This window comes from Rhinatrema bivittatum, chromosome 1 (assembly GCF_901001135.1).
Source record: "Rhinatrema bivittatum chromosome 1, aRhiBiv1.1, whole genome shotgun sequence".
In the NCBI taxonomy this organism is placed as follows: Eukaryota; Metazoa; Chordata; class Amphibia; order Gymnophiona; family Rhinatrematidae; genus Rhinatrema; species Rhinatrema bivittatum.
Window position 1 is genome coordinate 415,748,124 of NC_042615.1, and position 14,741 is coordinate 415,762,864.

At 48.5% G+C, this 14,741-nt stretch overlaps 1 protein-coding gene across 3 annotated transcripts in view; it reads right to left on the reverse strand.

Moving 5' to 3' along the window:
* RNF38 (ring finger protein 38) overlaps positions 1 to 14,741 on the reverse strand; it is a 589,332-nt gene that overhangs the window by 308,000 nt on the left and 266,591 nt on the right. For all 3 annotated transcript variants that reach the window (XM_029602782.1, XM_029602791.1, XM_029602800.1), the window contains exon 4: positions 9,611 to 9,821. In XM_029602782.1, coding sequence (XP_029458642.1) covers positions 9,611 to 9,821 — 211 coding nt within the window. The remainder of the gene's footprint in view (positions 1 to 9,610; positions 9,822 to 14,741) is intronic.

Here is a 14,741-nt window from a genome sequence, read left to right on the forward strand (position 1 = left end):
CTGGATCCTCGTGAAGGATGGGACCTAGCCGCAGCAGGTCCCTGTGTGGAGGCAGGGGTAGTGGATTCCCTGCCAGTAGTCTTCTCATTTCTGCGTACCAGGGTCTTCTTGGCCAGTCCGGGGCCACTAGAAGAACTAGGCCTCTGTGCCGCTGAATCTTGTGTATAATGTCTCCCAGCAGGGGCCATGGAGGAAAAGCATATAGCAGGATCCCCTGAAGCCATGGCTGTACCAGGGCGTCAATCCCGTGGGAGAGAGGATCTCGCCTGCGACTGAAGTATCTGGGTACTTGAGCGTTGGACCTGTCCGCTAGTAGGTCCATGCCCGGCGTCCCCCACTGATCCACAATCAAGTGGAAAGCTGTGGGCGACAGCTGCCATTCCCCGGGTTTAGGCTTTCTCTGCTGAGGAAGTCTGCCGTGGTGTTGTCCTTCCTGGTGATGTGGACGGCGGAGATGTCCTGGAGATTTGCTTCCGCCCAAGTCATCAGGGGGTCTATTTCTAGGGATACCTGTCGGCTTCTGGTTCCACCCTGTCGGTTGATGTATGCCACTGTGGTGGCGTTGTCCGACATCACTCTGACCGCTCTGTTTCGGAGTCTGTGGGCAAATCGCAGGCATGCAAACCTGACTGCCCGTGCCTCTAGTCGGTTGATGTTCCACCCCGACTCTTCCCTGTTCCACCGCCCTTGAGCGGTGAGTTCTTCGCAGTGTGCTCCCCATCCGTTCAGGCTGGCATCTGTCGTGAGCAGGGTCCAGGTTGGGGAGGACATTCTTGACCCCCAGCTCATATGGCTGGGCTGCAACCACCACCGTAGCTGATTCCGTACTCTATCTGGTGTAGTGCTGTGAACGTAGGCTCCATCGAGATAGGAGGGCGCGTTGTATGGTCTCATATGGGCCCGTGCCCATGGTATTACCTCCAGGGTGGATGCCATAAGACCGAGGACCTGTAAGTAATCCCAAGCTGTGGGTCGGGTGGTGCTCAGCAGTGCTAGCAGATGATTCCGGAGCTTTGATCTCCTCTTGGAGGTCAGACTGACCTTATCTTCCTGGGTGTCGGACTCCTAGATATTCCAGCGACTGAGAAGGCTGTAGGGAACTCTTGTTCAAGTTTACAACCCATCCTAGACTTTCCAGAAGAGCTATAACTCTGTTGGTTGCCTGGTGACTCTCCTCTGGTGACTTCGCCTGGATCAGCCAATCGTCCAGGTAGGGATGGACGAGGATTCCCTCCTTCCTGAGGGACACCGCCACTACTACTATGACCTTGGTAAAGGTCCGCGGCAAGGTGGCTAACCCGAAGGGTAAAGCTCGGAACTGGAAGTGTTGGTCCAGGACCTTGAAGCGTAAATAGCGCTGATGATCCCGATGGATTGGGATATGCAAGTAGGCTTCCGACAGATCTAGGGATGTGAGAAACTCCCCTGGCTGTACTGACTTTTTGACAGACCGCAGAGTTTCCATGCGAAAGCTGGGGACCCGTAGGTGCCGGTTGACTGACTTGAGGTCCAGAATGGGCCGGAAAGTGCCCTCCTTCTTGGGCACGATGAAATAAATGGAATAATGCCCAGAATTCATCTCCCTTGCTGGCACTGGGATTATGGCCTTTAGGGACAGGAACCTCCGCAAAGTAACTTCTAGGGCCGTCCTCTTGATGGGCGAACAAGGAGATTCCACAAACCTGTCCTGCGGGAGTCGAAGAAAATCCAGGTAATACCCTTCTCGGATGATGGCGAGGACCCACTGATCAGAGGTAATCTCGACCCACCTCGGTAGAAGAGGGACAGCCTGCCCCCTATGGCTGCTACCCCCGGATGGGTCGGCTGATTGTCATTGTGGGGTACGTCCGGGACCAGAACCCGAGCCTGTTCCCCTCTTGTTGTGCTTAGGCCGAAAGGACTGGTTCCTGGCCTGTATACGAGGTGCTTGGTAGCGAGTCCTGTAAGAGTTGAAGCGCTGAGAGGTTCTACCCCTGGATGGTCTAAGAAAGGGGCGCTGGTTTCTCCTTGACCGGTCTTCTGGTAGACGGGGTAATGGAGAGGCGCCCCATTTATTGGCCAGTTTCTCAAGGTCGCTGCCGAACAGGAGGGATCCCTCAATGGGCATTCTCGTGAGGCGTGTCTTGGAGGAGGAGTCGGCCGACCAATTACATAGCCAGAGCTGTCTCCTGGCCGCCACTGAGGATGACACTCCTTTGGCTGCCGTACGGACTAAGTCGGAGGCTGCATCAGTGAGGAACGAGAGAGCTGATTCCATTTCTTCTCCCGGGGTGGTGTTCCTAGCCTGTGATAAACAGGAACGTGTCACCACGGTGCAGCAGGTCGCAATTCGTAGGGACATGGCTGCCACCTCAAAGGCTTGTTTCAGAATGGTGTCCATGCGCCGGTCATGTGTATCCCTGAGGGCCCTGGTGGTGCGCTTCACAATTGCGCTAAGTATGGCATCTACCTGGGGGCACGCCAGCTTCTCCTTGGTTGCCAGGTCTAAGGGGTACATGCCAGCCAAGGCCCGACCCCCTTTGAATGAGGCCTCTGGCGTATTCCATTCCAGATCGATTAACTGCTGAGCTGCTTGTAGGAGGGGAAAATGGTGAGTTGTTTGGCGCAGGCCCTCTAACAGGGGCGGGGTTCATTCTAGGTTCCCCTGGAGTGTCATGGCCCGGGAAAGCCAGTTCCGACAGGCATTGAGAGATCAGGCCTGGGAGATCCTCTTTCAGAAAGAAGCGCCTCATGGTCCGATATGGTTCAATCCCCGAGGGAAGTTCTCCCTCCTCGGGGGACTCGTCGTCTTCCTCAGGGCAATAGGAATCCCCATAAGTGGGGGTTCCGGGTGGCGCGTGGCCGTGCCTAGGCCTTGAGGGTCCAGGGGCCGGGTCATCCGGTACATATGGACCTGCTCAGGGAGCAGCCTGCATTGTGACAAAGGCATGAATCCCCTTGAATAATTCCACCCAGGAGAGCGAAGCAGGATCTGGTCTGAGAGGTACCAGGTCCCTCGGGTTCCCTGGCTGCTCACTGCTGCCTGCTAGGTCCGGGGTGTTCCCTGAGGAACTGGCAAGTACGCTGGGCTGCGACCTGTCCTGGCCTGGAACTCCTAGGGCCTCTTCACATTGGGCACATAGGGAGTCTGCTTCCTCGCTCTGTGTGGCTCTAAGGTTGCATGCCGAGCAGAGGCTCATGCCTGATGCTGGAGGGGCCGGCTCTGCCGACGCATGGGCTCTCTTACGCTCCATGTGCGCCTAGGAACGGACGCTTATCAGCGGGCGCCTATGAACTCGCGCCTAACAGCGCGCGCGTAGCAACAGGCACCTATTGCGCGGTGACAAACCAGGCAGGAAAATGGCGACCTCCGTGGTGGATTGCCACCTAGGCAGACTCTGCTAATCCTCGCTTCCTCGGAGACCAACAAGTAAAGATGTACGCCTTACCTTATCTTCGGTGCTTCCCGGTTGCGACCCGGGCGGTCTCCGGCTGCGGGGGGAGAGGGTGAGTACCATCATCGCCGCGCTCGAGGAAGTGCACCCGCTGCTCTGGGCCGCGCCCGAACTCATCTCGCTCAGGGGCCAAGTCCACGCCGGGACCGAGGCTGCCTCTATGCCGCGCCCGAGCCCTTCTCACTCGGGGGCTAGGTCCCTGCCGCGAGCCGGCCACGGACCGAGGCACTTACCTCCGAGGGACCACGGAAATCGCCTCGGGAAACTCAACTGGGGGAGGGACCGACTGGTATCACCGCAGGAGTGCAGGGCTCGTCTTCAGGTAGGTTTTTGCTATGAATTTAGTCGTGTAGAATTTGGAAACACGCTCAGCGAGCGTGAGGTAGCTCCAAACTGCTTTGGAGATGGAAATTACTGAATTGCTGCACTTCCTGCGAGGGTATATGTACCCGTGCTGACGTCAGATCCGTCTCCAACTGCTAGCACGAGCACGCTATACCCACTTGTTTTGAGTCCATCTGCTACACGCTAGGAAAGGTTTAATTTTACAATCATTTCCTTCCTGAAAGAGTAATCTGAACTAGTGAGAGATTATATCTAAGCTGTAACTAGGCCAGGCAAGAGGAAGATAGGGCTGCTTTAAGAACCCCATCCCAAAGGCTCAGTCTGCCTTAGCTTCTATATCTAGCCTGAAAAATCTTGAAAAGGAGTGCAAGGACAACCAGGTGGCCACCTTGCAAATTTCATTTGGGGACATCAGACGCTTCTGCTCATGATGATACCTGAGCCTCTGTAGAATGCACCCTGAGTTCTGCGAGTACCTGGGACCATTTGAGTAGATAAGCTAATGCAACTGCATCCTTGATCCAACTAGTTATCATGGCCTTAGATGCTGCCTCTCCTTTTCTTAGTCCTCCAAACAGTATGAACAACTTATCAGTTTTCTGGAAGGTATTTGTGACTTTCAGGTATCTTAGTACTATATGCATCTCCTGCCATCCTTCTGATCCTTGCTATTTCTGAACACTGGGAGAAACATGGATTTACATGAAAAGGAGAAACCATCTTTGACCGAAAGGAGGGTGACAACGTCTCTTCAAAACACCAAATATGGATGTTGCATGTAAGGGCTTGTGGTTCTGAGATATATCTAGCTGAACAAATGGTGACCAGGAAGGTCATCTTTAAGGAGAAAACCTTTAGGGATGTGTGTCTTATTAGTTGAAAGGAAGGGCCTGCAAGAACTTCCAGCACCAAGATAAAATCTCACAAAGGGGGAGAGGGGCAAGATGGCGTCCTGAACGGGTGCACGGAAGAGAGCTCCTCTGACTTGTAACAATTTCCTAACAATGCCTCCGAAACGAAAGGGAAAGGTGAGGGTTTTTCCCTCTATACCTACCCAGCTAACCGAGCAAGCTCTTATAACATCCTTCCTTGCCCAGGGAGTTGCACAAAACGAGGCGGTGAATCCCGTTGTGAAAACGCCGGGAGGAGAGGCGTTCTCACCTGGGACCGAGGTTTCCCTCAGCCCCCCCGATACACGTCCACCGGCAGCCAGAGGAACTTCGACCCCGGACGCTCAGCAACCGACGCGGACCGATGAGGTCACAGCAGAAGGAGTGCTGGGAGAAGCGACGGAGAGTCTCGAAGAATCAGGAAATGGAGGAACTTCAGCGAGGGGAGAGATTTCAACCCAAGCAGAAAATGTACTGACATCTACAATTCCTGATCTGACCCCCATAACATCTGGGACTCCTGAACCTCTGGTAAGGCCAACGGTCGTTACCCTTGAAAATCTATGGGAACTCTCTGCGGGGCTAACACTTGCGGTACGTGACTGTAATGCCAAACTGGATAATTTTGCCTCTCAAATTAATACTAAAATATCGGCTCAGGATAATACCTTGACACAGCTTCAGACTGCGGTGGGAAAAGTAGATACTGAAATTACAAAAATTAAAGAATTTAATATGGCTACCATCCAAGATAGAGCTGCCCTCTCCAGAAGACTAGAACTGTTGGAAAATTGGAATCGTCGTTTAAATTTAAGACTTATTAATTTTCCTAGAGTCATGGGAGAAATGCCTAACATCACTTTAAAAAGATATTTTGCTGAGGTGCTTTTACTATCGGAACATCAATTTCCTCTAATAAATAAAGCATATTTTCTTCTGAATCGTTCAAATCAACAGGCAGCACCCCCCATGGACTTACAGAACCTCACTGATTTCCTTGAATCTTCTGCCATTGAGATTATAGATTATTCCACATTATTAGTCTCCTTGATAATGGAACAAGATGTGAGCAGGTTAATGGTTGCTTATTTCAAGAATTTAAATACGTTGTTTCATGGCAGAAAAGTTCGTATGTTTCCGGATATCTCTAAGATAACCCAGGAACGACGAAAAGGCTTCTTGAGTATGAGGCAGAATGTGATTTCTTCAGGAGCTACTTTTCTGCTTAGATATCCGTGTAAGTGCATTATTAAAAAAGAAGCAAATACCTTTATTTTCTTTTCCCCAGAACAGCTAAGGCTTTATTTAGACTCTCATACCCCCTCAGGGAATACTGTATTTTCAGAGGACTAAAGGAGAAACAGCTCCCATTTCAGGTTAAGTCTAATCAATTTATGTTTATTTTTCCTAAATACTCCTTGAAAGTTGTCCCCCTCAAATATGTATAAAATGAGATTTGGTTACTACATTAGAATTTAAATTTTTGGTAATTGAAATAACTACTGTAAAATTATTTTCAAGCTAATGTAATGTAACATGTTTCCTTTAAAACTTATGATACATTGTATTATAAAAATTGAATAAATAAAGAATTTAAAAAAAAAAAAAAATCTCACAAAGGGACTACTGACTTGAATGGGGGACTAATTTTTTTTACCACTCACAAACAGATTATGTCTGGGTGCACAGATCCCTGGCAGCCATATAGCGGTAGCACTTGTTACTCTGCCGATTCATACAACTCAAGATAAAAGAACGTATTTAAAGGACTAAAGGTGTCCATATGTTCAAATACTTGGTACTATTTTCTACTTTGATGTATTTATATACACAAGAACAACTGTATTTATTTATTTATTTAACATTTTTTTATACCGCAATTCATGTAGCAAAGTTACATATCATTTCGGTTTACATTATAACAATAACAAGCATGTAAGAATGCGATTACATAAAACAGGGGAGTAAACTAGGATAATGGTGAACAGGGTAATAAATCATAACGTATAGAATAATAGTGATAATAATAGTGTGTAGCATTAAATACAATACAAAGTCAACTAAGCCCGTGATACAGCCGATTAAGCAAAACTCGGCCAGAGTTGGGCAATTTATTTATTAATACTAATAAAAGACTTTTCCACGACATACGGTCTTGCTACGCTTGACAGTCTTCCGGTTTGTTTTGTTGGAGCTCCTTTTCAAGGACTAAGCCATAAGTGAGAATCTATCAGGGTCTTCCATCATGACTGGGTTCTGATGCAGTAGGCCATATATCCTGGGGATCCAGGGGGTGGGGGCTGTCCAAGATCCTAATTAGGTTTTCATATCATAGTCACCCTTAGCCAATCTGGTCCCACCAGAAGCACCCATGTAGGCTGAATCTCTACTTTCTATTACTCAGCTTATGAGTAGCCAGGGAGGAGAATCTTTTGGTGAAGGGGGAATCTTTTCCGAAGGGATGGGCTCCACCTTAACCAGAATGGAACCAGGCTGCTGGTGCTAACCATTAAAAAGGAGATTGTTCTAGTTTAAAAGCTGTTCTAAGGCCCTCATTCTTATTTCCTCTATGGCGCGAACCTCAGGGGTGTCCCCCTGTGATGACGTCACGCTGCCTGGATATTTAAGCCTGTTGTTTATTGCTAGCCTTTGAGTTAGCAAGGGAATTCCTATGGATGGAATTTGCTCTCCATACCCAGCTACTCTGCCTCCAACTTCTATTTGCACTCTTTGCTGTTAACGAGGTACCTGCTCCTCGGGGGCTTCTCTGCTTCTTTCAGGTCGATATCAGGAACAGGTACTCGCTCCTTGAGGGCCCATGTTACCTGACTCGCTGCCTGTGTCCATCTCCTCTTCTACTTGGAAGAATTCACTACAAACACCATCTGTGAGTACAACTACCATCTACTCCTCAGAGCTGTTTCCTTGAATCAGGTACTCGCTCCTCGAGGGCCTGCCTCCATTCCAGCACCAGTGCCATCTGCCATGGAGAACTGCTGCACGAGTACTTGCTAACGAGTCTCTGTGCCCAGGGATCTGGTACGCGCTCATCGAGGGCCAGCTCTCCCTATCTCAGGGCTTCTCCATACTGGGGACTCTGTGAATATCTCAGTGTACTCATTTTCTCAGCTCTTCTTCCTACAGCATTGCTATCGGAGAAGCCGCTGTTCCAGCATCCTGAGGAATACTAGCCCAGCTGGGCTCCATCTTCTACTCACTACCGCCACATCTGGTGTCTTCATAAACTGTCTAATAAAAGATATAATCTGTGTTTGTGTGTCCGGAGCTGAGCCTGACCTGTGGCCCCTCACGGGACTTCCCCCCTTGGGCGTGGTCAGCTGCCACAGTGTCCAAGGGTCCACCCAAACCTTACAAAACATAACAGCAATGCGGTCTAGGTAGAATGAAATTGCATGCTTACAGTCGAAGGTGTGCAACACCTTCTCGCCCTGGTGAGAGTGAGGCCTTGGGAAAGAGTGGGCAGACTATAGACTGAGTAAGGTGAGAGTGTGTGTCCACCTTGAGAAGAAATTTAGGGTGAGTACAGAGGACCAGTCTGTCACGGAGGAACCAAGTGTCGGGTGAGTATGCAACAAGGGCTTGTATCTCACTGACCCTTTTAGCAGAGATGATGGTTACGAGGAAAATAATTTTCCATGTTACAAATTTAATGCTACAGGAATGCAAAGGCTCGAATGGGGAATGCCTGAGCCTTGTAAGCACTACATTTAGGCCCCTTTCCATAACCGGTGATCGTAGAGGAGGATGAAGTGGTAGAAAACCCATGATAAGCCGACTCATAAGGGGATGAGACGTTAAGAGGGCATCCCCTACTACCTGGTGGTACGCTGAGATGGAACTGAGGTGTACCTGAGTGGAGGATGTCTGGAGACCAGAATCCGAAAGGTATCCTAGATAGCCCAATAGAGATGGAGTGGGGCAGGAAAAAAGGGGCCAATACCTTTTTGTGCATGTCATTTGGTAAATCTTGCCCATTTCGAATGGTAAGATTTACATGTGGAAGGCTGTCGTGAAACTACAAGTACCTGAGAATATCAGTAAGTCTGTGTTATGAGATTGGCCTGTGGGCAGGCGAACTGGTTCCTGGAGTGATAGGTTGAGAAGTATAGGCAAGCATACTTGTCGAGGCCAGTACGGGGTTATGAGAATCATTGAAAATCTGTACTGCTGTAGCTTCACAAGAGTTTTGGTTATGAGTGGTATTGGAAGAGACGCCTATAGGAGGCTTTTGTTGCAGGGGCGAGCAAAAGCGCCCATGGCTAACGCATTTGTATGCCTGTGTAGGGAGCAGAATCTGTCCACTCTGTGGTTCGATTCGGATGCAATTGGTCGAAGGTTGGTTGACCTCAGTGCTAGAAGATTTTGCTCGCTACACATGGATTTATACCAATTTTTCAGTTCTAACCCTGTTTCCATGTTTCCATGTATGAATTAATCGTTAGTGTTCTATGTTTCATGTAAAGCCTGTTGCTGCATTACGTTCCACTGTGAACCTAGGTGATGTTTCAGACGTGCCGCGGTATATAAAAACCCTTAAACAAATAAATAAATGTGAGGACTACCATCCTGCTTGTCCTGTGAAAAATTTATTACTACTTACAGTAAGTTATTCCCCAAGGGAAATATTCCTCTCAATCCTCTTTTCAAAACTCTCACACCAATCAAAGCTAAGAGTTGACTTTGGGTCTCTTGATTTGTAGCATACAGTTCTATCCATATGAGCATGAGATAGCCCAAAGGTTTTTGTAACATTCATGTTTCTGTATCTTCTTTACAGATTATATCCATATAAAATTCAATAAGTATATTAACACATTAAATGAATCACTAACTACAATAACTTCCAATCTTTTACATAACCTCCAACAAAAATCATATCTACGAATCAGTAAAGTTATACTACTGCAGAAAGTTTTATACCTGCTCATGAATGTCAACCATCACTGCATTCTGCTGAGAAGGGTGAGCAGCAGGGTGCAGCATGCGAGGTGATACATTTGGTGGGTGGAAAGCTCTGGGCTCTTCTATTGCTTGTTGCTGTCCATAGGATAGATGATAGTTCTCATCTTGATTGACAGAATTGTGACGAGTTAGGCGGTCCCTTCTTCCCCTCTGACGCCTAACAGGAGGACTGCAACCATAAAAACAGGGGAAACGTAAAGCTGAACAAAGCAGAATTTTAAAAAGCAGTCTTCAGTGGTTATAATTTAACAAATGTGGGAAAAGTTACTCCATAGAAACATGAAGGCAGAAAGACCATATGGTACATCTAGTCTGCCCATCCACACAACTTTACAGCTCTACAATCCCTGCCACTCCTCAGAGATCCCCTGTGCTTATCCCATGCTTTCTAGATCACTACCTCCACTGGGAGTGTTTCATCCATCTACCACCTTTTCTGTAAAGAAATACTTCAATAGATTTCTCCTCAGTCTAACTCCTTTCACCCTCATCCCATGACCCCTTGCTCCAAAAATTTCCTTTCCGTTAAAAAAGACCCATCTTGTGTGCAAAGATACTTTTGATTGTTAGAAACATATAGGAAAATTGGTTCTTACCTGCTAATTTTCGTTCCTGTAATGCCACAAATCAGTCCAGACCAGTGGGTTGTGCACTCCCATCAGCAGATGGAGTCAGAGAGCAAAGCTTAGAGGCACTGGTATCCCAAGTGAGCTACCTACAGCTCATCAGTATTTATCAATACTCAAGCAAAGTATAATTGGCATTAAACCATCTAATTCCCGAAACAAGGACGAACAGGAAAAAAACTCCCTCAAGGGTCCGAAAAACAACCCCTATACCTGAAAATCAGGTTTATAACAAAAACCAAAATATTATAGAATCATTCTGATAGATTTCCTATGTACAGCAGCTGTTAGGTAAATCAGTCTTTCGGCAGTATCACCCGGGCGGGATCCTGGACTGATCTGTGGTATTACAGGAAAGAAAATTAGCAGGTAAGAACCAAATTTTCCTTTCCTGTACATACCCAGATCAGCCCAGACCAGCGGGATGTACGAAAGCCACATTACACCAGGCGGGAACCTGAAAGACCTGCTCGCAAGACGCTCTCCCCAAAAAGCGCTTGGTCCGGATCCCTGACATCCAAATGATAATGCCTTGTGAAAGTATGCAGGGAAGACCAGACTGCGGCTCTACAAATCTCCTCAGGTGAAAACGGACACTCCGTTCAAGAAGCCTCTTGAGCTCTCAAGTGAGGTTTCAAACCAGTCGGGACAGGGCAACTCTTCTCGATGTAGGCCAAGCAAATTGTTTACTTCAGCCAGCGAGCCAAGGATGCCTTTTCACCCTTCTTCGGACCTCCAAAGAGCACAAAAAGGTGATCTGATTTTCGAAAAGATTTAGTGATCTTCAAATACCGAAGGTGAAACCGGCGGACATCTAACAGATGAAGATCTCTTCACATAGCGGTGTCATAAGTCCAATCAGGGAATCTGGGTAACTCCACGGTCAGATTAACATGAAAGGCAGACACCACTTTCGGTAAAAAGGAAGGGACCATGCGCAGGGACACCCTATCAGCCGAGATGCGGAGGAAGGGATCCCTACAGGAAAGAGCCTGCAATTCTTAACACATGGCCACCAAGAACACCTTCAAGGTGAGGTCCTTTAAGGAAGCGTGTCTCAGGGGCTAAAAAGGGGAATCACGAAGCACCCTCAAAACCAGATTGAGATTCCACTCTGGGCATAACTTAAGAGGACGACGAAGGTGCTTCACCCAATTCAGGAAACGGACAATGTCTGAGTCGCTGGCTAGAGGCCTGCCACCTACCCACCCTATGAGACATCCCAGGACTGAAACCTGGACACGCAGAGAACTATAAGCCAAACAGTTACATAATCCCTGCTACAAAAACCCCAAGACCTGAGGAATGGTCACTGACAACGGCACTACACCCTGCTGGTCACACCAGACTTCAAAACACCTTCCACACTCGAGAGTATGCCATAGACGTCGAGGGCCGCCTGCACTGATGCAGGGTGGAAATCACCTCTTCCGAATAACCTTTCATCCGTAACCGCCGCCTCTCAAACACCAGGCTGCGAGAGAGAAGTGATCCTCCCGATCCGAAAAAATGGGCCCTTGTCGCAGTAGGTTCGGCAGATGAGCTAGGCGTAAAGGTGAGCAGGGCCGTCGCCAGTCCAAACAGCAGCACCCGGAACTGAAAATGCTGACCCAGGATCTTGAATTGTAGGAATCTCTGGTGAGCGCTGCGAATCAGGATGTGTAGATAAGCCTCGGTGAGATCCAAGGAGGCAAGGAACTCTCCCTTTAGAACTGCTGCGATGACTGTACGAAGTGTTTCCATTCGAAAATGGGGCACCTTCAAGCAGCAATTCACCTTCTGTAGGTCCAGGATGGGTCGGAAAGTGCCTTCCTTTTTGGGAGCCACAAAATAAATGGAGTACCTTCTCCTCCCCCGTAAATTGGACGGCACGAGAACGATCACCTTCAGGGCCAGCAATCTTTGTAGAGTGTCTTCTACTGTGGATCGCTTGTTGTGGGAAATGCATCGCGATTCCACACAGGCTGACATGAGAGGCGAATAAAATTCTAAGGCGTAACCTTCTTTTACTACTTCCAACACCCAGCTATCGGAGGTGATCTGGCCCACTCCTTGTAAAATTGGGACAACCCGCCCCGATCATCCCATCTGAGGAGTGGGCGCCCTGATTTCATTGGGCAGGCTTCCCAGTTCCGGTTCCCTGACCGAAACCACCTCTGGCAGGATGACTGGAGCCGCGAAAGGACTGTGTACGGGAAGAGGTCTGACTGGAACTAGAGGGTGAAATACTCCTCCCCGACCTGCTTTTTCGAAAATCCCAAAACCAGGATCAAGGACCGAATGATTTCCTGTAGGGCTTTCTATGTTCCGGCAGTTTATTGCCCTTGGAATCCCCCAGAGATTTCATCAGCTGATCCAAATCCTCTCCAAACAGCAACTTCCCTCGAAAAGGCAGACTGCACTGTTGCGACTTGGAGGAAGCATCTGCTGCCCAATTGCGGAGCCATAGGAGTCGCTGAGCCACCACAGATGAGACCATAGTCCGGGCCACTGAATGCACCAAGTCGTATAAGACATCCGCCATGTATGCTACTGCCGCCTCCAGACGAGCCGCCTCAGAAGCTGACAAAGTCCCAGAAGACAATGGGTCCTGCAGTTTTTGAATCCAACATAAACATGCTCTTTTCTTCATGCTGGCACACACCGCCACCCAAAGTCCTAAGGAGGAGAACTTGAACACCCGCTTCAGATGCAACTCCAGCTTACGGTCCTGCACATCTCTAAGAGCAGCCGCTCCCGCCACTGGAATGGTCATCTTCTTGGTCACCGATGATACAGCCGCATCCAGCTTAGGTACCCTAAGGCGTTCTAAATGTTCCTCCATTAGCAGATAGAGTTTTTGCATCACCCAGCTGACCTTAAGCTCCGTCTCCAGGGATTCCCACTCCCGGCTGGATGAGCTTTTGAATCTTCTTCGGGCTGGGAAAAAGCACTAGGTGAACCCCAGAGACCGTCCAGGACTGGGTCACTCCCTCGCTGTCTGAATCTTCCAGCGAGGGTCTCACCCCCAATTCCTCAAGCACCTGGGGAACAAAGGGGCGCAATTCCTCCCTCTTAAACAGCCAGACTATGCGGTTGTTGTCCCCATCCACACTAGGTTCTACCGGATCCGGATCTTCGTCGCCTGTATCTACGTGTGGAGGGACCTCACCCTGATCTGCAGCGGTGTCCCTCAGGGGTGGAGTGGAGTCGTTCCCCCTGCTGGTTGACTCCAGAGAATGGGTGCCTGTGTGTGGGTGCGAGAGCATGTATGCGATTGAGAGAGAGACTGGTCAGGAAGATGATGTGTGTGTCTGTAACCATAAATTTGGTGGATTGCTACATGGTCAGAATATGAAACTACCATGTTTCCATTTCACAAATGTTTTTTGGGTCATTAAGAATATTTTTGAACAGAAATTTTACACCCCGGGATTTAAAGGAGGAGTGGGGGTTAGCGTTGATTGACCCCTGAAGTGGAGAATTATAAGATAGTACAGCTATTATCGAAGGCAGTGTCAACAGAGGAAACCCATGATACACCTCGAGGTGCAATCTACACATGTACTGGGTAGATACACAATCCAAAACATACGACGCAAGAGGGTACCAAGAATGCTATGAAGCACAGAATGACCCCTCAAAAAGCTTTGATGCTAGTGGTCAAGAGTGTCTAACAGCACGCATCGTCCATAACCCAGAAACTCCCACCAGCTCCAGAAACATTTTCAACAAAGAAAAGGAAATCTCAGGACAAGGTGTCACCCCAAACTGACATCCTAACTGCCTTGGAATATGTGCTGTACACATTTTCTAACAAATCATGGTCATTGTTATCAATTCCACAATCTGAGATGATCTCTGGCTCCTGTCAAAGTGACATGAGGGTAACACTCCAATCTGTCCCTGGAGTACTTCTCAAACAAAGGTAGTCACATCTTCAGGAAGAACTGTTCCCAAGGGACAAAACTCGGAGGGGGGGGAGGGGGGAAGAATCCTTGGAATTTGCACAACGTCTGCCTCCGGTTTTTGATATTGAATTGGCAGCTACTCCACCACCTAGGAGCAGTAGACGCCCTGTAGCTTCTCCGCCTCACCAAGCAACTCCAGTGACAAGAGACCAACTCCAGTGACAAGAGATCCACACAGGCAATGGAGCAGATTTCTTTTATCATCAAGAATCTATTCACTTCTCTGCACCAGTTACAACTACTGAAATTCTCAGTACGAGTCTCAGAGCAGGAACCAGCAGAGTCACAATCTGAACAAACTTCACCCAGGGACGTCAGTCCACCAAGCTCGTCGACATGAGACCTTTGGGCTCCACCTACTCCAGTAAAAGAAAGCATTCCACCTCCTTCTCCTCAAATGAAGCAGTCACTTGCTCTGTGGAACTACCTGGAGATCAAGCTTCTTCCCACAGCTCTGATGACCCCCAGAGCACACATCTTCAACTAAAGCTCTTACTTATTCAAGATTTGTGG